The following is a 27,130-nucleotide window of genomic DNA, read 5'->3' as shown; positions in this document are numbered from 1 at the left end:
GCACTATCAGGATTAGGTTCTGGCTCTCCCTGCACAATAACTCTTCCCAAAGCACGAAGCTGGCGGCCAACAGCACCTCTTCCAGAAAGAACCACTAAACACCAGGTAACACACATCAGAAAGTTTAATATTGTCACAAATACCATGTAACACTAGTATCAGAGCTACTAGTGTGCAAAATAAAAAGACTCTCTACCTTTGCAAAACCAGTCAGGCATGCAATTTTTCAGGTAGACACACTTAAAGCTGCAATGACTGTTTGTGACTCACATGTTACTTTACAACATTCACTCACAGTGCACCATAACGCATATTGAAATGTTATCGATAGGTAGGGCAATCCAAATCTTACGGGTGGCAAGAGGACGAAGAGGAACAGCCCGCACGCTGACAGCTACTTTCTGCGGGAGAAGAGAGTGGGGAGAACCATGCTGAGACTTCACATGTATTTTGGTAGAAGAGTGGGAATTCAGCGCTGCTGCGTGGTCTCCCTCTTTGCAGAAAGCAGAGCGACTGGCAAGTGTTATTTAGCTTTTGCCTTCCTAACTGCTTCTCAGTGTAAGTAATGCAACTGACTGCTGTGCAGATACAGTAATGGCACCGACTCGAACTCGACAGAGGGCAGGATGCACCAAGTGTACACGATCTTTGTCATTGCTTTAGTCCTTGGAATAAGCCGGGCCTGATGTTGTCTTTGTGGTTTGTTTAGGTCCTCAATGTCAAGGATAAAACGAAGCCCTCATGTTCCTTTCTGGTCATTAGCTCTAGCTGAATGCTCGTGTTCTGAGTGCCTGCTTAACAGTACTAAAGATTAAAGCTTTGTGTGGAAGCAAATACCCATTTAAGGCGAGAGGCAGAAGTACGCGTCTGAGCAATACTACTGAGCTGCAGATTCCTAGGAGGGCAGCCGCACACCCTGAGCTAAACTAATGAGAAGAAATAAAAAATAACTTTCCTAAGAACTCTTTAAACAGATGAAGGTCAGCACAGCCCAGGGACCAGAGGTTTACTCATTTCCCAGGTCTGAAGATTTGGATTACCCCAATCACCAGCTGCTTTGTTGGACTCCGTAGGGATTTCGTGCCAAAATGTTACAGATTTTGCTCAGTAACACAACACCGTTCACAGAAGCAAGGGGAAATACCAGTGGAACCAGAACAGTGGGACAAGGGCGTTTACTTTAATTTTACCATGACAAAACAGGCATCAAGAAAGCAAGTAAGTCGCGTTGTCAAATCCCACTATAGAGTTACGTGCGTGCACAGCGCCGACACACCGCAATTCTTCCAAAGTGGCCTTAAACAAAACAACAGCAGGTAGATCTGCGGGAGGGAACTGTTGCTTCCCTTTCACAGAAAGCATCAGCACCCAGGCATGGTGGTCAGCGTGCTGGCAGTGCACTTCACAGGGAAGCTGCAAAGGTCACACTCGGTACGACGCAGTGGCAGATCTCAACGCACATCAACTGGGGGGAATTTCATCTCGGACAACAACCAATTGTTTTGTAACTGCGGAAATTATAGACCAGTTTTGTCCATGACCTACAGATGGGAAAGGTACCAACAAGGTGAATAAGAAACATGCAGATTGGGGTCCATAAACAGGAGATATTATTAACAGCACACATTCTATCTTGAATCCTATTCTTTTTATGTCATTAGTTGCATTTTTTTTTCCCGATAAAGCAGTGAGTTCTGCTGTTTTCTTTCTTTTCTTTCTTTTATTTTTTTTTAAACCAGTTCAGACTACGCAGTCGCTGCTTTAGGAGAAGGTGCTCACGAGACAGACTCAAGGCCAGGGTTGTGGAGTTCAGTTCTGCTCGGCATCACGAAGCCTGCATCCCACTGCTGTGATGAGCGCTGCCCCTTTCCCGCTGCCGTCTTCTGAGAGCAGGAAAGTCACATCACACTTGGGTGCCAGGTCTTTGACTGTTTGGTGCATAATCCTCGAAAAGCTGCAAAGGGAAACATTGGCAGTGGGCAAGGGAGGTCTTGCAGCACCTGCAGAGCACAGCACTGCTGCAGGCCTTTGCAGTGCTCCCCTTATCACAGCAAAGGCAATTAAATGCTGGAAACTATAGTGGGTGAGAAGACGGAGCAGAGGTCTCTTCTCTCTCTCTCTCTCTTCATATGGGTCTACCTGGACCGCTAGAACTACAGCAAAGTGGAAAAAAAGATACTGCATGCTCTTCTCCTTCTCATCTACCTCCTTACACTGGAGACAGGCACTATTCCTGTCCTCCCTGTGGACCTAACTGTGCTAGACCCCCTGCCTTCGCCTGTCGCTGCTTCCTAGTGGCCCATCCCCTCTGCCTGATGAGCAGAGCCATCTCCCAGAGAAGCATCAGGCACTCAAGTTGCTCTGTCATTGTCAGAGATCATTCCCTTGCAACGTGGCTTCAAACCTGTTCAGCAAGCTGTGTCGCCTTCAGCTTGGCACAGCCCCTGAGTCCTTCCCAAGTCTTTCTTGATCCTCTCATAACCCTCTAGAAGGCTCCAGCCAACCCTGATTAAGATCTCTTTTCCCTGGCTCTCATCCTAGCAAACAAGTGAAACCACCTGGGAAAAGGACACGCAGCAACACACTACAGGTCGCAAAACAAACACAGAGGTGAATACTCACTGTGGGTGTAGTTTGTACAGAGTCCCATCCACACCAACCGTTATCTCCAGGTGCTCTAAGCCTCTGTTCTCCCTAATTTTATCTACAACTGCAGCCATTCCAGCACCACACAACTGAGCTGCTCGCTTCGACACCGCTCCGCACACTGTCTTGACAATGATACTGTCATCACATGTGCTGTTGAGCCCCAGCTGCTGAAGAATGGTTCGCACCTGAAGCAAGGCTAACCTGTCACTGTGGGAGCAGAAGAACACAGCATTAGAGGCTTTCCTCAGCTGAGCCACTGGCAGGAGCCTCACTGCATCAACAGCTGCTTCCACTGTCAGGCCTCGCCAGCAGCACGACAGGTTACCGCACTGATTCACTCTGCACAGCCTCCCACGCAATGCCTTTACCTTTCAATCTGTGAAAGGAACTTGGTTTCAAAGATATGTCTGGTCTTCAGTGTCTCTGAGATCTGCCCTCTGAACAGGAACCCTCGTTTGGTGAAGTCAATCAAAATATTGCGGACTATTTCCCCCAGGTACATCCCACTGATCATCTTCTCATACCTGCAAGGAAAGACAGCAGCACAGCTCAGAGGGACACCTGACAGAGGGACACGTGCAGGCAGGGCATGAAACATGCAAACCAATTGAAAAAGAACAGTCATTTATTATGGCAAGAAAAAGCAGAAACACCCAGTGGCAAACCTTGTGAGTCCATCTAAAAGTACCTCACATATTCTTCATGTCCATTTCTGCCCAGGCAGGCAGTTGTTAATGACAGTTAATATTTCTCCCATACAAAAGAAATGAAAAATTGTTGCCAGAGAGACAAATAGTGCCTGAATGGAAGCTGTTTGCTGTGCATTCCTTAGCAAAGTGCTGAGCAGAACCTGGGGAAAACCTGTAGCCACTGTCCAGCTTGGGGAGTCCTCTCAAAGCATGGATGGGACCTTGAGTAGAAGAAGCTCAGTGGCTCCGTGCAGGAAAAGTACAGCAAAGTCACAAGGTATGGTCACTCTGAGCACAGCATTTTTAAGAGAGTGCTGCAAAATACCTCTTGAAAGTTTAAAAAAAAAAAAAAAAAAAAGTGAAGAGGTATGGTCAGCACATTCCCAGAGTCACTGACCTGTATGCTAGCAAGCCAGGGGACCAGGGCTGGTTTGGGCTTTTCAATTAATTCCAGCACCTGATTTCCTGTAGTTCAAAAGCCAGCAGAAGGAACCAAGCCATTCCAAACCTCTCACTCAGCACACAAACCCTAGTTTCCCACCAGGTCTGCCCCAGTCTGCGGAGAGGGAATGTTTTCCCCTCGCAGACTTCCTCCTGGCACACACCAAGTAGTGGCTCTCCATGTGGCCGTGGGCAGCCCTGTGGTGAGGACAGGAGTCTGTTTGGCTCTCCTTCCCTTCCAGCATCATTCTGGTGTGAAAGGAGCATTCTGTGCTCCGTAACCGAGCTGTGCCCTTAGCAATGAGAACTGAACGCTTTTTCACTTAGTGAAAAGTGCTTTCAGTGATGCATCCTTTATTTCACCTCCTGAAGCTCTAAGCAGGGTTCCTGCCCTGTAGGGAACTGAGCCCAGCAGAGCAGCCACCTGGAAGCAGGCCATGCAGTCCATTTAATACAGGATCTCTCTCCCAGGCTTGTACCCAGTAAGGGCCCTGAGTGCCCAACTCTTTCTGGAATCAATTATTCCCCCTGGCAGCCTCCCTCCTATGGCTGTTTACTCTATGCCAGCTCCACCGCTGCATGAGCCTCACTCAGTGTCTGCCCCTCTGCGCCTGTTTGCACTTTAGCCTCCCAACAGCTTCCTCAGGGACCTTCCCACTTGCCCACATCCCCGAGGTTCCCAGGCAGGTTTACTTTTTTTGCACAGTTTTCTTATGCACTGCTGCAGAGAAAAATAGCAGTCTGGGCATGAGGCAGCACATGTGTGTCACCACAGTAATGCCATGCTGGGTCCACTCCTTGTCAGCCCTTTCTTACAGGGCACAAGGAAACGCTCACACAAGAGCTGAGTCCCCAAAATGGGGCCAAGGTCCTCTAATGTACCACATTACCCAGAAAATTGCCTCAAACAAGAATTGGCTGCAACTGATAGAGAGCTCATAACTGCATTACAGTGATTAGCTTCAAGCTCCAAACCATGCCAGCAGGTTTAGGCTGAGCATTTCAGCCCTCCAGAGATTGGAGTTAAATGATTTTGAGGTCTGTACCTACTCAAGCCATCCTGTAATTCTGCAACTCCAAGAGCTCTCTACAGGGAGAGTTCAGCTAAAAGAGATTGAACTGAGATCAAGAGCACAAGAATGACAAGCCATCATGACACCACTGCACACAACATGGAATGAGAAATAGGGTAGTAATCAGAAGTCTCCTGAGACTCTCACCAAAAGCCCTGCACCACAGTTCCATGGCAGCAAACAAGCACTGGACAGACATTCAGTGGACATAAGGGCTCTACCTACCCAAAGGGCTGGAAAAGGAATTTGATAGCAGTTAAAATGAACTTAGGGCTTTGTAAAGAAGACACAGAGATGCTGCTGCAGAACAGCTTGGCAATGATTAGGATCTCAACTACCAATATAAAAGACAGTAGAAAGAGAAGATGAGAGATGTTTGCCCTCTTGGAGGCTACAAAAAGAGAAACAGAGAAGGAGGAAATCACACAGGACAGAACGGCTGCAGTCATTCTCCACTCTTGACCTCTCCTTTCTGAGACCTGGGAGAAATCCAGTTCTCTCTTAAAAGCATTCGAGGCAGCCTGACTTATTCTCAGCACAACATTTATCCCACAGTACCTTTGCTTTCCAGCATTTAGTGAATAGTCATCAACTGCTTTGTCATATATTGTCCTGATATCGTCCAGGCATCCATTATCCCCGAACGCTCCCCACTCCATGTTCACACACATCCGTCCTTGCTCACCATCCACCATCTCTATGTTTCTCATCTCCTCCATGTAACAGGCATTGCTGCCAGTTCCTGAAGAGAGAAAACATTGAAAAAATATTGAAATTCCTGGCAGTCACCTTCCACAAAGCCCATAGACCTGTGAAATCTGGGGGAAAATCTGGCGACGGGAAAACTTCAGGAAGTTCTGAGGCATCAGAACTTGGGGGTTGGAACTACATGATCCTTGGGGTCCCTTCCAACCCGGGTGATTCTGTGATTCTGTGTGATTCTGTGATCAAGCAAAGAAAGCTCCAGAGATTTTAGTGGCTAGTGGCAGGGTATTGTTTAGTTTTTGCTTGTTTTGTTGGGTGGGTTTTTTTCTGATGCACAAAATTCAATTGCAGACTGACAGGCTGTAGATGATCTCTTGTTGCCAGCAGGCAAAAAGCAGAGACCCAGTCTCACCTGTGGCAGTTTCCAAAGTATTCAATGGCCAAAGCAATTCAAGCAGGGGACAGAGAGCTGCTAAAGCCCTGGGGTTTTTGCTCTTATTATCCCAGGCCACCTACCAAGCCCCTGCTCTGCACGCAGACAGCAGCTGCAGATTGTGTCTGGCAGGGCTACAGCACAGACAGAGGATGCTCACAGCATCCCAAGGACGTCATGCCCTTCCTGCAGGGAACTCCCCCTGCAAACTTGTCAGCGGTGGAGCGGCACAGACACGGCTTCCTACCCACACTGCTCTGTGCTGACTCATCCTGGACATTCTCCAGCTGTCTGAAGGAGTAATTGGTAATATTTTATCTTCCTCAAAGCCAATTTGAAAGCATTGTTTAAGCTCACAGATGCTTTGATCCCTTCTCTTTCTTACTGGGCAAGGCCCAGAGAACTAATTTCTCTGGAGAACTTTGTGAATTCACACCATCCATGCCATAAGGTCAGCCAAAGCCCAGGCATGACATGTGCAAAGGCATCAGCAGACACCTATGGAGTTAAGCTCTTTACTACGAGAGTGGTGAGGTGCTGGAACAGGCTGCCCAGAGAGGTTGTGGATGCCCCATCCCTGGAGGTGTTCAAGGCCAGATTGGATGGGGCCCTGGGCAGCCTGGTCTACTATTAAGTGTGGAGGTTGGTGGCCCTGCATGTGGCAGGGGGCTTGGAGGTTCGTGATCCTTGAGGTCCCTTCAACCCTGGCTATTCTGTGATTCTGTGATTTCAGCTGTTCAACTGCCAGAAAGGGAGCTGGTAGCAGATGCATTTTGTCAATCAGATGCATTTTGTCAATCAGAACCTTCCTTTGTGTGCACAAATGGCATATTTTTAGGAAAGCACAGGGATATCCCAATGAGAATACAGACAGAAGTATTTCAAACATACCCACAATGAGTCCGATTTCACAGTTTGGGTCTTCATAAGCACAAGTCATCATTGTGCCCACTGTATCATTCACTACAGCTACTACATCCAAGTCAAACTCCTTGGGAAAAGAAAAAAATAACAGTGAGAACTCTGGGTTTGGAGAAACCCCCCACACCAAAGGCAGCACCAAAAGGGACACTACCAAAACAAACAACTGGAAGTACTGGCCTGATTTCACATGTGCAAAAGTCAGAAGATAACATTCCAGCAAGCAGTGACAGCACCTTGCATACTCTACCTACTAAAGACTATAACAACAGAAGGAAGTACTTTTCCAGCTGTTCTCTTTGGCTTATGCATAGTTGAGTACAGATCTTGTATACAGGCACACAGCAGAGAGCTGTTGTCATTCTGTATTTCAATAGTGCAATAGCAAATCCAGCAGCACTTGCTGATAAAACTCAGCTAAATTTCACGCTGTCCTCTGGTTATTTTCTTCCCTTACTAGAAAGCATCAGTTAAGTTGCTTGAAGCTTTTTAAAGAACAAGTGTTACAGGGGCCTGTCATTTAGGGTGCACTGAGAAGCATTCCTACAGCCACTACATTGAATACTCCTGCTTTCTCAGTGCTCTGATGCAGTGGCAATCGCCACAGGGTTTGAAAACTGCTTTGAAAGCTCTGTTCAATTTAGCAAAGTCAGAAGCCTCTGGGGAAAAAAAAAAAAAACGAAAAAAAACAACTAAGCGAAGAAATTCCCCAGCATGGCTCATTTTCAGCAGCAGTTGCAGTTTGGTGGCTGAACTCTCGCATTTCTCCTAGACTGCCCTCTATGGTGACCAGGACATGTGGCCAGCAGAGCCACAAGCCACCAAAGTAGCTGCGTCTGGATCTTCCATGCAAGGCAGGAGGCACACTAACCCCACCAGAGGGAGCCAGACTAACCAGGAGTTCTGTAGGCCTTGCAGGGGGGGGAGAATTAGGAGGAAGGAAAAGTAAAATCACCTCTCTTCTTTTAATTCCTTCTCTTAGCAAATACACGACGTCTTCTCCTTCACAGTCTGTAGCTTTGAATCCTTTTGTCCAGTTGAGAAGGATACCCTACAAAAAAAGCAAACAGGTTATCACACTTCCGGATGTACTGCAGAATGCCCCAAATCCCATATCCCCCTAAGGGAACATCACTGAGTACTTCTATCTAATAATTTCCCTGCATATGCATTCGAAATGTGAAGTGCTTTAGTGTGTAGTTTTACAGAAGGTTCTGTTATCTCTGGAATTTGCATCTAACACTACTAACCATGCTCAGTCTCCAGACTTCCAGGACAGAAACACTTGCTAATGAGTGAATCATTCTGCATCATGCCCAAAGACAGAAGAAGACAGTTAAAACGAAAAAGGAAAACATCAGACATCTCAGTTTGAGACAGAAACTACTTTTTTTTGAAAGCACAGCTCGCTACAAAGCCATCACACCAGGAGACAGAGCTATTGCCCAAACTGCAGCAACGCGACAAACTCAAAAAGTAAAGAATGCAACAGAAAATGTATCTTTCTTCCAAAAACAAACAAAAGAAAATGCTAAGAGAACAAGAAATTATTAACAGCTGCACAGGTGGAATTGGTGGTGATACATGGCAGCAGAGGAATTCAACAGGAACTGTAGGCTACAGCAGTCCCTGGTTCATCTGGCAGTACCAGATCAGCCTGGGAAGGGCTCTGGCAGCACGGGGGGACAGAGCCAGTGCTGCTTACTGCTCACACAACCAGGGAGGTAGCAGAGTCCAATGTGTTTATATGGTTGGAAAAAAACATGTTGCATTAAAAAAAGGCACATTGCCATTATGGAAAATTTAAATGCTCTTATCTGTCACGGCCATGGGCTAACCAGCATTTGAATTACTGCCTTAAAAAAAACTATAGGAGAAGCTGTACTAGTCATAGTCAGAGCATGAACCCCCCCCCTCTTACGACTTCCCTGTAAGTGCCCAATGGCTGATCCAAAAGCAGAGAATTCAGGCCTAGCACAAGCATAAAAGCAGATTCAAGAAAATTAAGGAACTCACAGCGTCCAGACTGGTCTGCTTGCAAGGGAAGGAGAACGTGAAGCCAAGAGGAAGCCGTGCACCTTTTATTCCCATATAATCCAGGAAGTCGGAAATGCAGGTAACGATGTGGTCAAACAGCTTTAAAGAGAAGAGTCAAGCATTTGAAGTTGCACATCACACAACTGTTCTTCAAAAAGCAGCAGTGCTGTAGAAGAGAAACACAGATAATCACCTCTTCTCCCGTTCCCTGCATCACCTCTATAGGAATTGCATAGATCTTGTTGTGCATTTCAACTGTTCTCCTTTTACCACTGCGAATTTTCACCAGCAACACTCTGAAGTTTGTCCCTCCGAGGTCAAGTGCCAGAAAGTCTCCGTTCTCTGTAAAAGAATATGTGTGTGTGTGCATTTCAAGAATAAGAAGCAAAGACATGGGGTTGGGCTACCTGCAGCACAAGGGTAGCACAGGCTGCCCTGCCCGGGACTGGCATTTTCTCTTTTGAAGGAGTCTTCTCTTTCATTACAACAGACCTGCTCACCCTTCACCAAACCCAAATCTCATTGCAGACGGCTCACATTGGGTGCCCCTCATCCAAGCCACATCCTCTTCTCCAGCTCTGGTACTCCCATACCTGTGCCATCTGGTGTGCTGCGGACAAAGGTGGGCAGCATTTTCACTTTGGCAGTCTCATGACTCTTCTTCTTCAGGCCTGCTTCCATCTCTGTCCTCATCCTCTTCTTCACCTGCAGGAGCTGCTCATGGGTGAGCTTGAACTCAGCCAGCGTTTCGTCGATGAGCCGGTGCTGCTCCGACAGCCGGTACGCCACCGCCGTCACCATCGCTGCCCCTTTCCCACTGCCGCTCTCTGACAGCAGGAACCGCACATCTGAGTCAGGCACCAGGCGCCGGGTGGTTTTGTGCAAGCGCCGAGCGTACCTGCGGGGAGAGGCTGCGAGTTCATCCTCTGTGCTGCCTCCCCACCGGGCCCCGGAATCTCGAGCTACAGCCTTTCAAGAAGGTAAACTGCCAGGGAAGAGCAGCTCTTCCTCACTGTCCCTTTCCTCCTGAATTCCTAAGTGCTATAATGTAGGTCCTCCACAAAGCCAAACCCATCTGCGCAGCTGAAGACTCTGTAAATGAAGTCTCCTTCTGAGACATTTATTGAGACCCTATGAGAGAATACGTACTCAGAGACTACATAGCTTTCATTGATACTGGAGTATCCAATTACTTCGGGGTTTTGGCTGCTTTGTTATCTTTGGGTGTTGTTTTTTGTTGTCTTTTTGTTTGGCTGGTTGGTTGGTGTTTTTAATCTCACTCTTCAATAAAAGGCAGGTTTCCTTCCCATAAGATCCCCATCTCAGACTGAACTGCCCACACCCATTTTTTGGACACCTCATCATCTCACATCCAATCTGGGTGACATTTTGGGATTACACATCCAACTCTTTGCAAAACAGAACCTGTGGCTGGAGCCAAGCAGGGAACTCACTGTGGATGCATCTTGTAGAGGGAGCCATCGACGCCCACAGTGGTGCGCAGGCGGCCAACCCCTTTGTTATCCCGCAGTTGGTTGAGGATGGCACCCAGCGTGGAGGCCACCAGGTTGGCCGAGCGGAAGGACACGATGGTGCAGACGTGCTGGACTGCTATGCAGTCCTCGTGGGACGGCTCCACCCCCAGCCGGGTTAAGATTTCTTTGGCTTTATTCAAACCTTCTTTGCTCCTACAAAGAAAGCGTAGTAATGAGTACTCCTTAGGCTATAAAATACAGGATTGAGACACATTCAGCCACATATCTTCCTGCATAGCATATGAGAAAGGGGCTAGAAAGACCAAATCTTCAGACTCGAACCAGCTTCTCTGGAGCTGGAAGCACCAGCCTCACCACTCAGCACAGGTCTGAGTGCACAGCTAATCCAGCACCCGTTCAATCAAGCAGCATGGAAAACAAAACCCCAAGCGAAGGTTGCCTAAGTGATTCATTCTGATGGCTCTCTTTTCAGACTTTTACAACATCAATGAATTTCTGCCTCTCACACTCAATTTTCCCATGCTAGAACCCAGCCTGAAAGCAAAGTTTCTGGCAAAACTCACTCATGTACAGCTCAGTCACTTCCAAGACAAAAACAGGAGGTGTATATCTTGCTGCCATCACTACACTCCCATACATCTCTTTAAGCACTCTCGCACATAGTTAGCACCAGCTAGAGATTTGAAGCTGCACAGGAATGTGCCCCCTACTTACAACCAAAGTGCTCTTTGGACGGTGAAGTAGAATTTCAGGTCTAATTTTGCTCTTGATAACCAAGTTTCTCAATATCTACATTTTTCTCACTGTTGTTCATCACTACACTGGCTCCACATGGATGTGAGACCAGCACGAATGGACCCACACATTCACTGGAAAGCTGTTCAGACTAGACAGCCTGCAGGGAGTCACTGCCTGTCCCCTTGGCACTGCACTCACTGCACTCCCCTTGGTACACGAGCACCAAAATCAGAAGCTTTTCAAAGAGAAAAGCTGGCCCAGTCACTACAGCACAAATACCCCAGTGATGTGAATTTTAAGAACGTGGGGGACAGAGCCAGTAAGCACTGACCGAAAGGGTGATGACACTGTAAGAAACCAACTGGTGCATAGCTCAGAGGTCGCCCAGCACTGCCTACGAGACTGAATGCTCTGCCTTGTCACACTTGTTTTCTTGCTGCCCAGCAATCCCGTGGATACAGCAAGAAGCAACACAAGTATTTGGGAGGAGGCACTAAGCCAATTCACTCCCACGTTTAGCTGCAGGGTAGCAACTTTTAGGTCTTTGCAAGCTGGGTGAGTGGTAAAGCACAGTAGCTGTAGCAGTGTGGATGGTCAGGCTTTCATCATGCTTCCCAAAACACACACAGGGAGAAACCTGCTGCCTCTCAGCTCAGCGGAGCTGGTGGTTTTGAGAAAAGGGTGCTGACTGCCTCCTGTGGATCCTCACATGTTCAGTATGTACCCATGCTGGAGGACGGCTGCCATCTCCAGTGCAGCTCATTCCCCAGCAAAGCAAAAAGAGAGATTGGAAAATTAACATTCAGAGTCATTTGGAAGTCAAAGCAGAAGGGAGTACTCACTTTTCAATGGCAGAAACATGCTTTGTCTCAAACTTTCCTTTGGTGAGAAGCTCAGGGGTGATTCTTCCCTCAAAGAGCAGTCCCTCCTTGGCCATCTTCACCAGGATAAGCCTCACCAGCTCCCCCATGTACATTCCACTGACCATCTTCTCAAACCTGCAGGAGAGGGCAGCAGTAGTCAGCCATGAGCTCACAGGCTACACCAAGAGGCATAGACCAGCTATGCATTTGCACCACATACACCAAACAGTGGTTTGCATTGGCACAGGCAAAGTCAGGCTTTCTTGAACTTCTAGATTCACAACATGAGTGGAAAAGGGAGCACAATGCAGCAAAGAAAAGCAGCAAGAGTTAACTTTAATTGTCTGGCTCCAGGAAGGGCTGCGTTGATAAGCTGTGAATTGAAGCTAATGAGTAAATAGCCCTAATCAAGACTTTGGTAACTCTGATCATATCCTTCCTCCCAGAAAGGTCCTATCTGCATCAGGGCTGCTAAAGGAGCAATTCTGAAGCAAAGACAAAAGAGGCACAAAAACCGACCTGCACAGGGAACAACCAGTCATCCTGTCAGATGGCCAACTGCAGGCAAAATGTGATCATGCCTGGACCACACCACCATCTCCTGTTTCTGGTGAGAGCAAATATTTTGCCAGAACCACGCCACACATCAAATGAAGCCCAAAAGTTCATAAGTAACCGCCTTACTCACAGTTGCTTGCCAGGATTTAGGGATCCACGGTCGATCTCTCTGTCGAACTCTGTCCTGATGTCTTCTAGTGAGCCGTCATCACCAAAGGCCCCCCATTCTGTGTTTATGCACATCCTGCCCTCGTCCCCTTCCACCAGGTCAATGTGCCGCATCTCCTCCATGTAACAGGCATTGGTGCCAGTGCCTTTATGGGAAGGCCATGAAAGTACTAATTAAACACGCCAGGCAAAGGGAAAAAAGCCACATGAATTCTGCAGCAGAAATGTGTCTTACCAATGATCAAGCCAACTTCACAACGTTGGTCATCAAAACCACAGGTCATCATAGTCCCAACGGTATCATTTACAACAGCCATGATATCTGCATCGTAGTCCTGATGGAGGAAAAACAGTACCTGTAACATATGGCTTCTCTGGAAAACACTGCTTGTGTTTGTCATTGGTTTGCTCAGAACTAATTCCACCAGGAAGAGGGGAAAATCATAGAATCACAGAATCATTAGCATTGGAAAAGCTCTCTCTGCTCACCCAGCCCAACCCCATTGCCCAGGACCTTCAGTGTCGCATCTCCATGGCAACACCTCCAGGGACAATGACTCCCCCACCTCCCTGGGCAGCCTGTGCCACTGCATCACTGCTCTTTCTGAGGAAAAATATGTCCTAATGCCCAGCCTGACACTCTCCTGGCACAACCTGAAGCCATCACCTCTTGCCCTATTGCTATTACCTGGGAGGAGAGGCTGACCCCCATCTCACTGTATGAGCCCAAATTCATCCCATCTCATGCTCAAAGCCTTCTTGTCTAAAATCAGCAACCTGGTTACCATCACCCTCCATAAAATCTGCAGAGAGAAACTGCAAGGAACAACACAGCTCACTGAGCATAAAACTCCCCTTCTCTTCTGCTCCTCTCCCATGTCAGCCTACTGCACAACTTTGCTGAGCTGCTGCGGGGGAGCCTGAACCATGACATGCAGCTTCTCAGGAATGAAATGTGTGGGTATTGCTGAAAAACTGTGGAACCAAAGGGCAGCACTTCCTCAGTTTTTAGAGGGTGACAGAATTGCTGAAGATTGCCAGCAACAAGCCGCTACGTAGTAGTTGAGTTTTGTGCTACTAGGAGCATCACAGCTTCCACACAGTAATGGTGAGATCACTTCATTTTTCCCAGCAAGCAGCACGTCTACATGCAAGTGCACCATCACTCACACCACATGCTCAAGTCAGTGCTGTGAACAGAGGTCTGTGACACAGAAACAGCAGTTTGCTATGATGAAGAGTTTAAAAGAGGGAAAAAAAAAAAACAAAAAAACAAAGCCCAGTTTACCCCACGTTTCTTGATGGCCTTGTTAAGCAGCTTCACAACATCTGCTCCCTCCACTCCGCTCGCTTTGAAGCGCTTTGTCCAGGTTATCAGAATACCCTGATGAAACAAGAGAGCAACCTTAGATCAGTGCCACCATAAAAGCTAGTCAATTTTACTTTTTTCCCTTTAAAAACAAGATTTTGTTCTTAACAGCATCCATGGGTCTCTGTTCTTAAATGGAAATATCGGAAATGGAGCAAGGGTTAAAATGCTTAAACACCCATGGTATGTACCCATGCTCAAAGGTAAGTACTGGAATCAGGTGTATATTTAACATATGTACACATATAAAAAGTCATTATAGCCAAGGCTTAGACACAAAGTCTAAGCATGAAAATAATTTATATGCTGAAAAGGATGAAAATAAGAACAAATGAGGCAAGAGAACAAGATTTTAAAGTTAAACAAAGAAGAACCTCAGCAAAAAGCATGTATAATATGATAAACTCTATTAAAAATCCTGATATACAGCATGGTTCAAATACATCACACAGCTCAAGCAGTGTGAAATGTAATCAGCACTGCCTCACCTGGCCCTGCTCAGCACCAACACTAGGAGATGTGCACCAGGGTGCCTGTAGCCCTGCAAGCTAGCAAACGGGTCAGGCTCTAACAGCACAACCTCTTACTAAAGGTGCAGCATGGGGTTGACTTCCCTGCATTTATTTGCTACGTCATTGCCATAGCAATGCTGCACCAGGAGGCTGCTGAGTCACTTGCGCTATAAAGAGCAAAAGAAGGAAAATATTGTAGCACACTTGTCATGGGAATCACACCAGTCACTCCGTGCAAGGCTGGGTTTTTTTGCATGCAAAAGCATGCTGCTCCCAGGCAGCATATGCAGGAGGGCATGGCTCAGCACCACTGCTTGCGAGGAAGACCCCAAGCTGAATTGGTGTGTGCGCTTGGGAAGTTCAGCAGCAGGATGGGCCCTTCCCAGTTCTCCTCCACACAGAGGTGAAAGGCTGCAAACCTGCTGCTTGTGTTTACACAGCGAACCACAACCCTGAGGAGCTCCCGCAGAGGCAGTATAAAACATCAGATGCCTCTTTGTCATCTGCTAACCAGCTTCCTCGCACAGAAGCATAAATACCAATCTGACAGTGAAGCACAGCACTCACTTACTCCAAAAACATGAAACCTGTCTGGGATTCTAATTTCATAGCATTCTTCTGCATGTTAAGAAAGGTGTGCAGTCGTCTTACCTCATCCAGCTTAGATTGTCTGCACGGGAAAGAAAAGGTAAACCCAACTGGTAACTTCTTGTCTTTGATTTGTTGTTTCTCCATAAAGTCTCCCAGGCATTCAGCAACATGATCAAAAAGCTGCAAGGAAAGCAGAAAAGCGCCTTGATGAGAGTTACGGGTTGAGGGAGGGCACACTTCCACAGCATGTGAGGAGAAAGGGGAAAAGGTATACTCCAGATTTTTAGAGATGTTATTGTCAGAACTACAGAAATATTCCCAGGCCGTGTGCATGTCCTGTGTTATTTAAAACACTGAGGGGGATAATTGGAAGGGAGTACCAAAAGCTATCTGTTGGGTGCAATTAGCCCTTGCAGCTTCACTGAGAACAATTTACAGTCTCAGAGACAGCAGAGCACTACAGACAATCATGAACACCAAGAGGAATGTCTGGCTGTCTGAAGTGGGTCAGTGAGTGGTGTGTGCAACCTTACGATTTAACAGAACACCTTTAACTCGTTCCTAAAACGAGATCTAATTTGATTAAGCCCAGCAACAATGGTTTCCCAGGGAAGAGGCTGCCCTTTGCTGTCTGGGGCAGATCAAGGCCACTTTGCTGGGTACACAGTGATGCAGCATGGGACACACTGCACTCAGTGAAGTAATAAGACACGATGGCTTCTTCGGGAGGCACACAGTAATAACAACAGCCTACATCTCTATTTTGTTTTTCATTTGGAAGTATCTTGCTACATACTCAATCTCATTAAAGCTCCAGCTGCCAGAAGAATTACAGACAACAGCCAGGGGCCAAGTGTAAACCCCTCAGGAGTTTGGAGAGCAGGAAACAGATACTGACTGAAGACATTGCTGCAAAATTCCTCTCTTATGCAACAAATCACGACCATGTCAAGAAGAGACAGGGCATGCTTCATGAGTCTGACTACAGAAGATCCTTCAGCATTCTCAGTGCAGCTGGCTGTGCAGGTCCTGGCAGCCCACTGGGATGCCCTTCTGCAGGTCAGCAGGCAGGCAGGCTGCAGGCAGTGCACCGTGACTCAGGAGGCACGCAGCAAGCCACGCGCGCACCGCTCCGACCCAAAACGTGCATGGGCAAATCCAGTTAACTATTAGCTACATTCTTCATGTTACAGTAGCTGTGTCTGCTCAATAATGCATGCTCTGGGTGTGCTACTGCTTTCAGTAAAGCACAGAATAAAGGCATTGCTCAAAAGAAGGGGAAAAAAAGGGAGGCATTTATCGATTTTGCTACCATTAAGCGCAGTGCGTTTTTCCTAAGAAGACTCAAGGATGCATCTGTGTGCTCCCCATGTCCACACTAACATCCACTTCTCACAAATAACCAGTTCTGCCAGGACGGTAGAGGCAACATCACAAGTTCTTGAGGATTTCATATAAGTGAGGCAGGCAGATGGAGGAAAAGTCCAAATCACAGGTGTGCAGTCCTGGAAGCCCAGCAGTATCATAGATAGAACTGTAGAATCATTGAGGTTGGAAAAGTCCTCTCAGCTCACCCAGCCCAACCCCAGTCCACCCTCACCCACCTAACAGGTGGGGGAGCAGAGGCCGACCCCCACCTAAACACAACTAAGCAACCAGGCCAAGACTCTGGCCATGACGTTGCCTGCTCAGTTGGGCCCAGAGAGGTTTCCTCAAGGATGCACTCAGTGGGAAGCCAGCAGGCTTTGGCAGGCAGCTGCAGACCTGAGCTCAGGCTCAGACTCCTGAACAGGGAGGACTTAAAAGGAGCAAGGAAACCTTCAGATCTGGAGAACAGTCACAAACTCAAAACCTACCTCCAACACAGAAAGCAAAACCGAAATCAAGCATCACACGTGCTCCCATTTGTTGTGCTGACACAGAACACAGACTTCTTACAAATTTTAGACCTGCTATTACATTGTAGGAGTCAGTAAGAGTTTTGCCCTTGACTTCGACAGGGAACTGTCTCCAACTGTCAAAGCTGTCAGGCCACACCTGACAGATGGGGAAAAGTAGAACTTTGAATGCAGTGAAGTAGGAAATATCAAAACATACTGCACCAGCAAGGCACAAAGCCACAAATAGCAATCCCTTCAATAAGGTGATTATATATTAGGCTAAAAGAGTATAACTCACCAAAGTTAATCACACAGTCTGCTGAAAAACATTTTCATAGCCTACCCTGCGCAGGCAGTTCAGTCCAAGTATTCCACTAATCTAGCTCAGAGATCTCACAAACCTCAGCCACGTGCATCACTCATAAGTACCAAATCATCACCTGCCTGTGTGCCTCCCAGGCATCTGCCATGTTTTCCTGTCAAGTCTCACAACAAGCATTTCAGTCGTGGTCGCATATTGTCACAAGACAATTACGACCTGGATGCAATTTCAGTGATGGTCAGCCCTCTTTTTCCTGTTAGTTAAATACCAGAAGTACTGCCCACCATGAGTCACTGGAAGCCATCCTTGCTCCCTCTCCCAGTTAAAAAACTATGAGAGAATCTATCAGCCTGAGCTCCAAGCTGCTGCCTCCCAACAGCAGAATAGCCTTGGGATATTTAAAAACCAAAACACAAACACAACAAAGCCCAGGAAAGAATGCAGCTCCTCTCTCAGCTTCTCCTTAGTGTCCCTCTTGTTCCTCCATCCAGTCTCAACTGTGTTAGAATTGCAGGGCTGGTCATGCCATTTGCCTACAATACTAAGTCGTCTTCCTGCCTTGCATTCCTATCTCTGGAAGGTAAGTTTACTACAAACGCTGGAATTTTTATTTCTGGGCCAATTTGCTCCTGCACAATGTCAGGCCAAAAGTCTCCTGCACAATGACAGCAGAGCAGCAGTAGGCATGAATGCTCTGTTACTAACTACAGCTTATTTATTCTCAGCATTGACAAAGAGCTGTAGGGCATCCATGCGTGGTACTGTTAAGATGCTCCGGTCATTCTTGCGCTCTTTTCCAAAAAGTGCAGAGTGAAAGCAGTGAATCTTTAGGGAGGAGTCATAAGGAAGAGGCACTTACCCGTGTCCCACTGCCATGCATGATATCTTCAGGTGTATTATAAATTTCACTTTCCATTTGTACTGTCTGCTTTTTTTCATGCGATACTTTCACCCGCAGAATTCGAAAGTAAGAACCGCCGAGATCCAGAGCGATGAAATCTCCTTTCTCTATGTGGAAAACAAGACACAGGTGATTAAAAACTGCATGTAACACACACTTGGGAAAAAAATAATGCACAGAGAAATGCACAGTGCTTATGGCAAGCAAGTCTTTAGCTGTAGGGCATCCACGCAGAGCATCAGCCCAGTTCCCCCCAGCTGAAGATGAACATGGTGCAAAGGCAAGGATGGCTGCCATTGATGCATGGGTAACTGCAGTGAGGGCTCATCCAGAAAGAACGAACCGAGAGCGGGCAGTTTGTATCCAGATCTCATGACTAAGCTGGCAGAGCAAGGATCTCAAGAGAAAGCTGAAAGGATGTTGGAAAAAGAAGAGGAAACGAAGGGATGCCAGAGCACTGATGAGCCCGCCTTGTGTTGTAAGTAAGCCTGTGTAACTTTGGCAAGTAGCAGCAAATAGTGGCTGATTTGTGCTCTGCTTTGAAATCAACAGATTACAGGGAAACATAGTTAAGCAGGAGCTACCCATTCCACCCCTAGAAGCAGAGATTCACTACAATCTGCAGTCACGTAACAGAAGTCAGAGAAACGGCAACCCGACACACCACGCAGAGCCCTGTGCTGCTGCAGGAGTTACTTGAATCTGCAAGCCCTTGCATAGAGCTCCTAAGCACCTCACCAGGAATCAGGGCAGAAGTGAGGGTGCCTCCATCCCCCTCTGCACTGGGAAGGATTTCAGAGGTCTGAAGCCAAATACACAACCCTGCGATCAATCCAGCTATCTGGGAAACCACACTGTCAGTACCCCCTGGAGAGTAAAGCAAATACCATCTGACTGAACTGCTCCTGCTATCTTCTCTTATCGAAGAGGGAACAAAGACAGCCATCACTGAAGTCTGTGAATAGCATTTGGGGAAGCAGCAGCACACCTTAACAAACAGCCATGTGTGCCCAGGCTGCAGCTAATCACTGAGGCTATTTGCAAGCACCTGCATGTGTACACAGCATCCCCGGCTCACCCAGGCTGCTCTGAGGGAAGCAGCACAGGCACGCAGTGCTTTCTCACCCTTGTTTTTTATTGGTTTGTGCTTTTTGACAGTGCCAGAAGTACTCTGCACAGCAAGTGGGATGAGCTTCATCCCCAGCTGCCTTCCATATCGCCAATTCCATCCCACAGCACTCTTCAGGCTTGCATCTAAGGCTGTTCCAACTTTACTCTATGCCTATGGGAAGGCCATTCCCAAAATCATCATTTCTCCACTTCTAACTAAATTCTACATGGAAAGAGCACTCACAGCTGGGAAGATCAATATCTATTGATGTGCCATGCCGCTTCAAACCTCAGCTCTTAGAGCTGTCTGACTCCACACTGCTGCCAAAACACAGGGTATGCAATGAACCATGAGGATTAGCAGACTCAAACTCACTTCTGAGATAACTGTCCAACATCAGGCCACAACTCCTCCTGTCTCACAGCTCCTCCGCATCACCCCACCACCCCAGGAGCCCTGCTCCACTCAGCAAAGCCCTCCAACAGCCAAAAGAGGCAAACACACAGCAGAAGCCCTTATGGTTTTGCAATATTGTGGTCTAACACAGCAAACAACCACTATATGAGAAATTACAAAGAGCAACAGCCTGTTTACAGAATATGTAATGAAAAGACAGTGGAGCCCATAACTTCTACCAGCCCTTAGAATTGCACTGCTTTTCAATGCAGCCTTCTCTTCACACTGCCTAAGACATGGGCAAACTCAGAGTTTGCTGAAATAAGGACTGCACAGTGCCTGTCTTCCTGCTTCTGAACACTGAAGCTTTGAATATTGCTTTGCACCATTGAAGATGTCATTGAAAATGTGAACACATCCAAATTGCACATGCAGTTCTCCTACTGGGGTTTGCATCACAGATTCTGTCCCTCACCTTCATTGGGACAAGACTGGAAGGAAACATTTACCAGGAGCACCTCATTAAGCCAAATACCTGAATAAGCTTTATCATTACAGGGTATCATTTCTTGAATGTAAACCATTACCTTCAATAAATAAATGAAAAATCAACACTGGGCCAGATGGCCCTTTTTCAAGCCTAAATGCACCTCAGTACATACTTCAAACAAATCCTGCACTTCAGAAACAGCTTCCCTGGCAGCAAACTGACAGATCAGGCTGCTGATTTCCAGCCAGACTCATAGCAAGGTAATATTCAGTAAGAGCTATCCTTCTGCATTAAAAAGGTTGAAGCGCTCTGAACAAAACCTAAAGCTTTCTGTATGTCAAGTGACAGTTTTCTCTCCGACTATTTCAGGAAAAGAAACTCAACTAGCAACAGTGAATCTACACTTTATACCACAAAGATGCTGGAGCCAGAGGAGCAGGAGGGACCAGGCAGAGCCCCTTTCCCCATGCCACACCACATCCCCAGTCCATACCGTGGAACAATCTGCAAAACTGTAGCAGCACTTGCATGTGATTGCCTCTCCTGCAGTCCCTTAGAGCAAGCCCTGCCCATTACCCAGCTGCATGCAGCAGCTTCATGGCTGCCTTTCTCAACAGGCTGCAAATTTCCACACAACATTGCAACATAACAGTTAGCAGTGCTAAATCAAGGGAGATGCAGGAATTGGGCTTGTTCTATCTTTATTTTTTAAACAGAAAATTGCATTGAAGTTAAAAAAGCATAAGGTGGCAAGAACACAACAGCAGAGCTATCAAAGACTTCCATCTACCAGACAATTACAACTACTACTCTCAGTAGTGCTTTGGACCATTTCTAACAGGTATCCCATGAACCACACCATCTTTAATAAAGAAAATTCTCAGATCCTTACCTGAGCCATCAGGAATAGACCTTACAAAGGTAGGGAGCATTTTCACTGTAGCTGTTGGGTTAAAATCTCTGGAGAGGCCGTTCTTCATTTCTCTCCGGAAGCGAGCCATGATGTCTATCAGAGTTTCGTCAGAGAGCCGCATGGCGTAAAGGTATTTATCGATCTGCGGAGAGAGATGAACACAAGCATGGATGTCCCAAGGTGTCCAAGCAGAGCTATATGAGGTACTGCTCCTGAATTACACAGATAATACAAGGATAGTCCTTAGCACTGGTGCCCTGCCCAAGCCAGGAACACAGTTGAGCACTTCATGCCTTGTCTTTTGATACAAAACCGAGGAACAAGTACGAGTGCTATGACTTGCATTAGTTGAAGCCAACCCATCCTACTGCCTTCCCAAGGCAAGGCCCAGCCCCACATCACTCTGCATTCCCCATCCCACAGAAAAAGCTTACCCACAGCCTCACACCTTTACTGCCAGCCTTCCTCCACCTCTCATCTCTCCTGACTATCCACAAGCTGAAAAACCACAGCTAAACATTTCTGTTGTCCTACATGGGGGGATGTAGGCATTGCCGCAGCGCACCAAGGTGTCTTGTGTTGAAATCTTCAATTGCTAAGGAGCCGCTGCAGCAATTTCAGCGCTATGTTAATAGCTGAGAGATGATTCCCGACTTCCAGAGTACCTTCCCTGTGCTGCTGCAAACCATCTCAGCCAGAGGCTTGGGAGAGGCAGAACTTTGCTGTGGGCAGGTTGAGCCTTCCTCCTCAACACAAAATGTCAAATTAAAAGTGGTTGACTTCTCCCTTCTGGTTTCCCAAGACAGGAACTTCATCACCCTGGAAAAAGGAGATGTTTCCAGACTCCTGGTAACGTTGCTTTCATAACGTTACAGCCATCTTCAGTGCCAGGAAGAGTGAGAGATGCTTTGCACCTCAGAAGTACAACTCAGCCTTGGGAGTCCTTGCCAAATGTATGACCCACTCCATCCATCTAAGCTGCCAGTCTATTCATGCCTTCATTTATTATTTGCCTCAGAAACATGATTCTGCAAATGGCACACAAATGGTCCAAACTGAAGCCACACCTCTGGGGTTGCTTTTGCTCGTAGCTTAGCAGGATCGAGGAAATAAAGCCCTACTCATGTTTTATGTCCTCAGCAAAACTGGAAGAATCACCTGATTCAAAGCCACACCTCCGTGCCGGGGCTCTGCATCTCCTCTGCTGCTGTGGAAGCCTCAAGAGCACTCATCTCCCTGCTGATGTTACGTCTCAGCAGGAGCAACAAGAAAACACCCCTTGAAAAGTGTATATATGTAAACACTCCATATACCTGGGACTTTGATACAGGAAATGATGGATAATGCCAAACATGAAGGAAACACAGACAGCCAAAATGTAATTAGAGCCTAAGCTGGTCATAAACCCAGCGCCACTTGGATTGCTCTGCAAAAAGCACTTCTGCAGTACCAGATAGTGTATCAACCCACACCAGATGTACTCCAGTGACAGGCACTTGTGCAGCCAAGGAAGGGGGAATAGATGGCACCAGCCAGATCCAGAACAGCAGGGCTGGGGGCTGAAACGTGGGGCTGCAAACGCAGGCAGAGCAGACCCTGCACATCACCAAGCAGTGTGCGGACAGACGGGTGCTGAGGCTGGTGCCACGCTGCAGGAAGGTTTCTCTCTGCCACTGCAAATGCCGCCAGAGCTTTTTTTAGCAGAGCCTGTTCAGCAGTGATGTCAGAGCCCGAGGTTATTCCCTTTTAAAGGAGGGAGGGGACTGGAGCTATCATGGCTGTCAGCAGCCCACGCTGCCGCTCAGAGGCCCCATCACCCAAATCCCCCAGTGACAGCTACGCTAATGCATCACGCCATGAAAATACCCCCTTACAACATTGCACTCTCCTTCTGAAAACAGGGCTGAGGCCCTGAATTCCACCTTACCCAGCCGTGAGTGCAGCTTTTGGTGTTTGCACAGTCAGGACCAGGCAAGCCCATGCTCCTAGAGCTGCTCTCCTGCAATGGGGAAAAATGGGAGGCAGGGCTCTGGTTTCACCTTGAAAGGCCAGTGAAAGCCATCAGCCTCACCGGGCTAGGAGCATCATGCTGAGGCCATCTCCACCGCTGGGACTCATGGGGCAGGGAAGAGGGGAGGCAAGGACAGAACCATGCTTCAAAACAAAATAGCTCCTGTGTATTAGTTTGGGGGGGGGGGGGAAGGGGGAATAGCTATTTTCTCCCAGGCAGGAAAAGGGTTAGTCATCTCATCAGGACAGCCAAAGGGAAAAGCAGCACTCCTCTGAGGGAAAACCCCCAGCAAACGGCAGTGAATAACTGGGCAGGGAGATGGGGGCTGGATTACGGGAGGGAGGTTTAATAACACCCCACTCTGCTCATGGCCAAAGCCGATCAGAGAGCAAATCCCAGCCTTATCCAAAGGGATGTGGCAGCAGGGCGGCAGGGACAGCGGGACTCCTGGTAGCTGCCTGCCAAGCACAGCCCTGCACACAGTGCGAGCAGCAAGGGGCGGAAAACACTGCTATATGTAGCTGCCTCCAGGATGGGCATCCTCCCTCACTGCTCCTGTGCAAGCCTCCAGGAGCTTTCCTTATTTCCATTTTTTTAAAATGTTTTTTAACAGCCAGACAGAACTTGCAAGCATATTTTTTTTTTAAATGGGATTTCATCATCCAAACCACACATAGGTAATTTTTCTTGGTCACATAAAAAAGACTCTTTGTACTGGGAGAAAAGGGCTGTTTGAAATTTGGAATATTGCAGGAGCCCCATGGGAAGGTGTGGATCATCGTGAGTGGGTAATGCAATAAATAGCACTGAGGGCGCATCCTCACGCACACTGCGGAAGACGAGGAAGGCTCCATGGACACCTGATAACAGTCTCTCAGTACCTGGAAGGAGCTTATAAGCAAGAAGTGGAGCAACTTTTTACATGGACTGATAGTGATAGGACAAGGGGAAATGGCTGTAAACTAAAAGACCTGATATTCAGGTTAGATGTTAGAAGGAAATTCTTCACTCAGAGAGTGGTAAAGAGCTGGCACTGCTGCCCAGAGCTGGGTACACCATCCCTGGAGGTGCACAGTGCCATGGATGTGGCTCTTGGCAACCTGAGCTGCTGAGGGACAGCCAGCCCATGGCAAGGGTTGGGGCTGGGTGGGCTTTGAGGTCCCTTCCACCCCAAACCATTCTGTGGCTCTGTGATTCTATGAAACACACAGCCAATAACTCAGACACTGCCAGCAGCATCCAAGAGCAGGGCACTCCCATAACTTCGGAAATCATTAACATCTTTTGTACCAGCGTAGTAGCCTTCGTGTAACGCCCATCCCCATGCCAACACCTTCCTGCAGATCTGTGCTCCTTGGGAAGATTCACCAGGAGCCACACATGTTACAACAGGCAGCTCAGCCATCCCAACCTTACTGTTTATCAGATCAGTTTCTGAAAAGCCTTTACACAACAGGACAGAGCTCCAGGGGTTTTCTTGATACCTACATTTTATGCCCTGTTCCATCACATTCTTTTCAAAGTTAATAATCTTGGTGTCACTCTCAAAAGATTTTTTTCTTCTCATGTCAGGCAACACGACAAAAAGACACTGTTCCCCTAATAGGGCAATCAGGCAACACCTAGTGCTCCCCACTCCAGAGGCAGCTCAGCAGGCACAAACCTGCTGGGACCAAAGCATTCAGTCACGACCCAGTCAAACCACCCTATTTGGGTAGTACATGGCATTGCACGTCACCTGCTTGCTTCTGCGCAGCAGGCTCATGTGCAAGTGTGCAAGGCTTTGTGTGTCCTTCAGCACCCTACACACTGCCTTGCTCCTCCTGCCTGCTGTGACTCGCCCTGTACAATGCTCCAAAACCTGCAAGGTGGGGCCAAAATTCCTCTAAAACAGTAAGAGAGTGCCTAACATCCAGCAACACAGAAGCAGCAGACCCTGCTCCTCAGGCTGAGGGAGCCTGAAGCACGAGCCTGGAACCAGCCTGAGGGTCACACAGGGGCTGAGCAGCACAGAGACTCTACCTAAAGACGTTCAAGTGAAGGGGCTCAAAACCTGCCCCAAGTCATGTAGGCAGGAGCAGATGTCTGAAGTCCTCCAGAATGGGCAGCCTGCTTTTCTCTTACTGGATTTCATTTTAGTTTCCAAATCGAAGAATGCCTCCCTGCTCCCCAGCCAAATGATTTGCCATGCCACCAGCCATCAGCAGCTCGTGCTGCCAAACCAGCCTGCAATAAATAACCCCCAGGAGTACCGTGGAGGCCTACATGCTTCCTCTCAGCCCTCCCCACGCAGCACCGCAGCAAGCAACCCTACGCTTATCTGGGGTTGCTAAATATAACAGCACAGCCGGGCAGGGGAGGCCTCACCCAGGCACACAGGCCCAGCATTGGCTGCAGCGTGCACAAATCCTATGGGAAAGGGAAAGAAGGGCCTTTGGGAGCAAGGAGCTGCTACTGCAGGGGCTGAAGGCCCTCAAGGCCTTCCAGCTCCTCACAAGAGCTGCAGAATGGAAGAGCCAAAAGGCAAAATGGTGGAAGGAGATGGGGAGCAAAAGGGGTGCTGCTTGGGTTGATGCAAGGGAGGAACGGACCGCAGGCAGGCAGGGCGGGCAGGGCAGTGCCCCCGGGCACAGGCAGGGGCCCCAGAGAGAAGATGGCTCTTCCTGCAGGGTGAGCCCCACAGAGCAGCCCTGTCAATGCCACGGCCGAGGCCTCCCCACAGTACTGTAGGAATGGATGCCTTTGGTGGGCACTGGGCTGCGCCGAGTGGGTCACGTAGCAGCGCCGGAGGAGGTGGCAGAAAGGAAGGGAAGCCTCTGCTCCGTGACGTCAGCCCGGCAGCACAGCGGGGCCTGGTGACATTTGCAATTATTTTCCTGATTTGCATCCCCACATCCCCAGCCCTAGGCTCCCTGCTCCGCCAGCCCTGCAGCGTGCTCGGCCAGGACCTCCCTGCCATGTTTGTATCTACCCCGTGCTGTGCATCACGCCACAGGGCTGCTACGCCAACCGTGCTGCTTAATGCAGGAGAAGAAATAAAAATACCCACAGAGCAACTTCTCCCTTCCGAGCATCGCCGCCTATACATTCAGAAGACACGGCGAGATGAAACTCAAAAACGATCTGCAAGCAATTGCTGAGCGATGGATGCTCACGGCGGCCCGGAGAGGAGCAGTCCCCTGTTGAAGGATGCCAGTGCCAGGAACGGCCCCTGGGGTTGCACCCATCCCCATCAACAGCACGGCACTCCAGCCGTGCCCACCTCGCCTTGCTCGGGCTGGGTGAAGCTCACGGTTGTGCCGCCCATAGCGGGGTGGCCATGGGGACAAAGCAACGACGGCAGCAAAATAAATAATTTAGGAAGAAAAAAAAAAAAAAAAAAAAAAAAGAAGAAAAAAAAAAGCAGGCACTTGGGCTGCGGCGGGGGTGCAGCCCTTCCTCCTCGAGGCTGAACCCTACCTTTTTGACCTGGTCCTCCTTGAGCTCGGTGAAGTAGTAGGCCAGGAGCTGGGCGGCGATCATCCTGCCGGCTGCAGCGGGCGGCTCCGCGCACGCAGCGATGCGGCGCCCCGGGATGGCCGCGGCGCCTCCCCTTCCTCCACTCCTCCTCCTCCTCCTCCTCTGCTGCCGCCCCGGCCCCGCCCGCTCCCGGAGCTCGTGCGGCACGGAGCCCTCGGCCCTGCGGGGGGAAGGAGGCAGCGCGAGCGAGGAGAGGAAGAGCGCTACAGAAATGGTCTTTTCCAGCAATGGGAAGGACAATGCAGGCTGCTGGGGCTTGCATTACTGTGGAACAGGAAAAGCAAAATGCAAACAAACAAAAACTTCGGAAATTCTGCGCTACAGCCTCTCCATTCAGAAGCATT

The 27,130-nt window shown here is 48.3% G+C and overlaps 1 protein-coding gene across 1 annotated transcript; it reads right to left on the bottom strand.

The window, feature by feature from the left end:
* Positions 1-106: 106 nt before the first annotated feature.
* Positions 107-26,878, bottom strand: LOC125693658 (hexokinase-1). Its single transcript, XM_048945847.1, has 18 exons — positions 26,727-26,878; positions 21,236-21,398; positions 18,305-18,453; positions 15,304-15,423; positions 14,060-14,155; positions 13,007-13,106; positions 12,734-12,917; positions 12,025-12,180; positions 10,403-10,636; positions 9,542-9,846; positions 9,142-9,290; positions 8,928-9,047; positions 7,867-7,962; positions 6,882-6,981; positions 5,411-5,594; positions 3,018-3,173; positions 2,623-2,856; positions 107-1,954 (listed from the first exon to the last, which is right to left on the bottom strand). The coding sequence occupies exons 1-18, from the start codon at positions 26,787-26,789 to the stop codon at positions 1,810-1,812; spliced, it is 2,754 nt and encodes a 917-aa protein (XP_048801804.1). The 5' UTR covers positions 26,790-26,878; the 3' UTR covers positions 107-1,809.
* Positions 26,879-27,130: the final 252 nt, after the last annotated feature.

This window comes from Lagopus muta, chromosome 5 (assembly GCF_023343835.1).
Source record: "Lagopus muta isolate bLagMut1 chromosome 5, bLagMut1 primary, whole genome shotgun sequence".
Lineage (NCBI taxonomy): Eukaryota > Metazoa > Chordata > Aves > Galliformes > Phasianidae > Lagopus > Lagopus muta.
Note: the sequence above shows the minus strand (reverse complement) of the source record. Positions and strands in the feature narration are given on the sequence as shown.

Excerpts from the sequence above, each read along its gene's own strand:
- LOC125693658 (XM_048945847.1), bottom strand. The coding sequence starts at position 26,789 with ATGATCGCCGCCCAGCTCCTGGCCTACTACTTCACCGAGCTCAAGGAG. Across the intron at positions 7,963-8,927 it reads AGCAGACCAGTCTGGACGCT|GGTATCCTTCTCAACTGGAC; the intron begins GTGAGTTCCTTA and ends CTTTTTTTGTAG. Across the intron at positions 3,174-5,410 it reads CTAAATGCTGGAAAGCAAAG|GTATGAGAAGATGATCAGTG; the intron begins GTACTGTGGGAT and ends CTTTCCTTGCAG.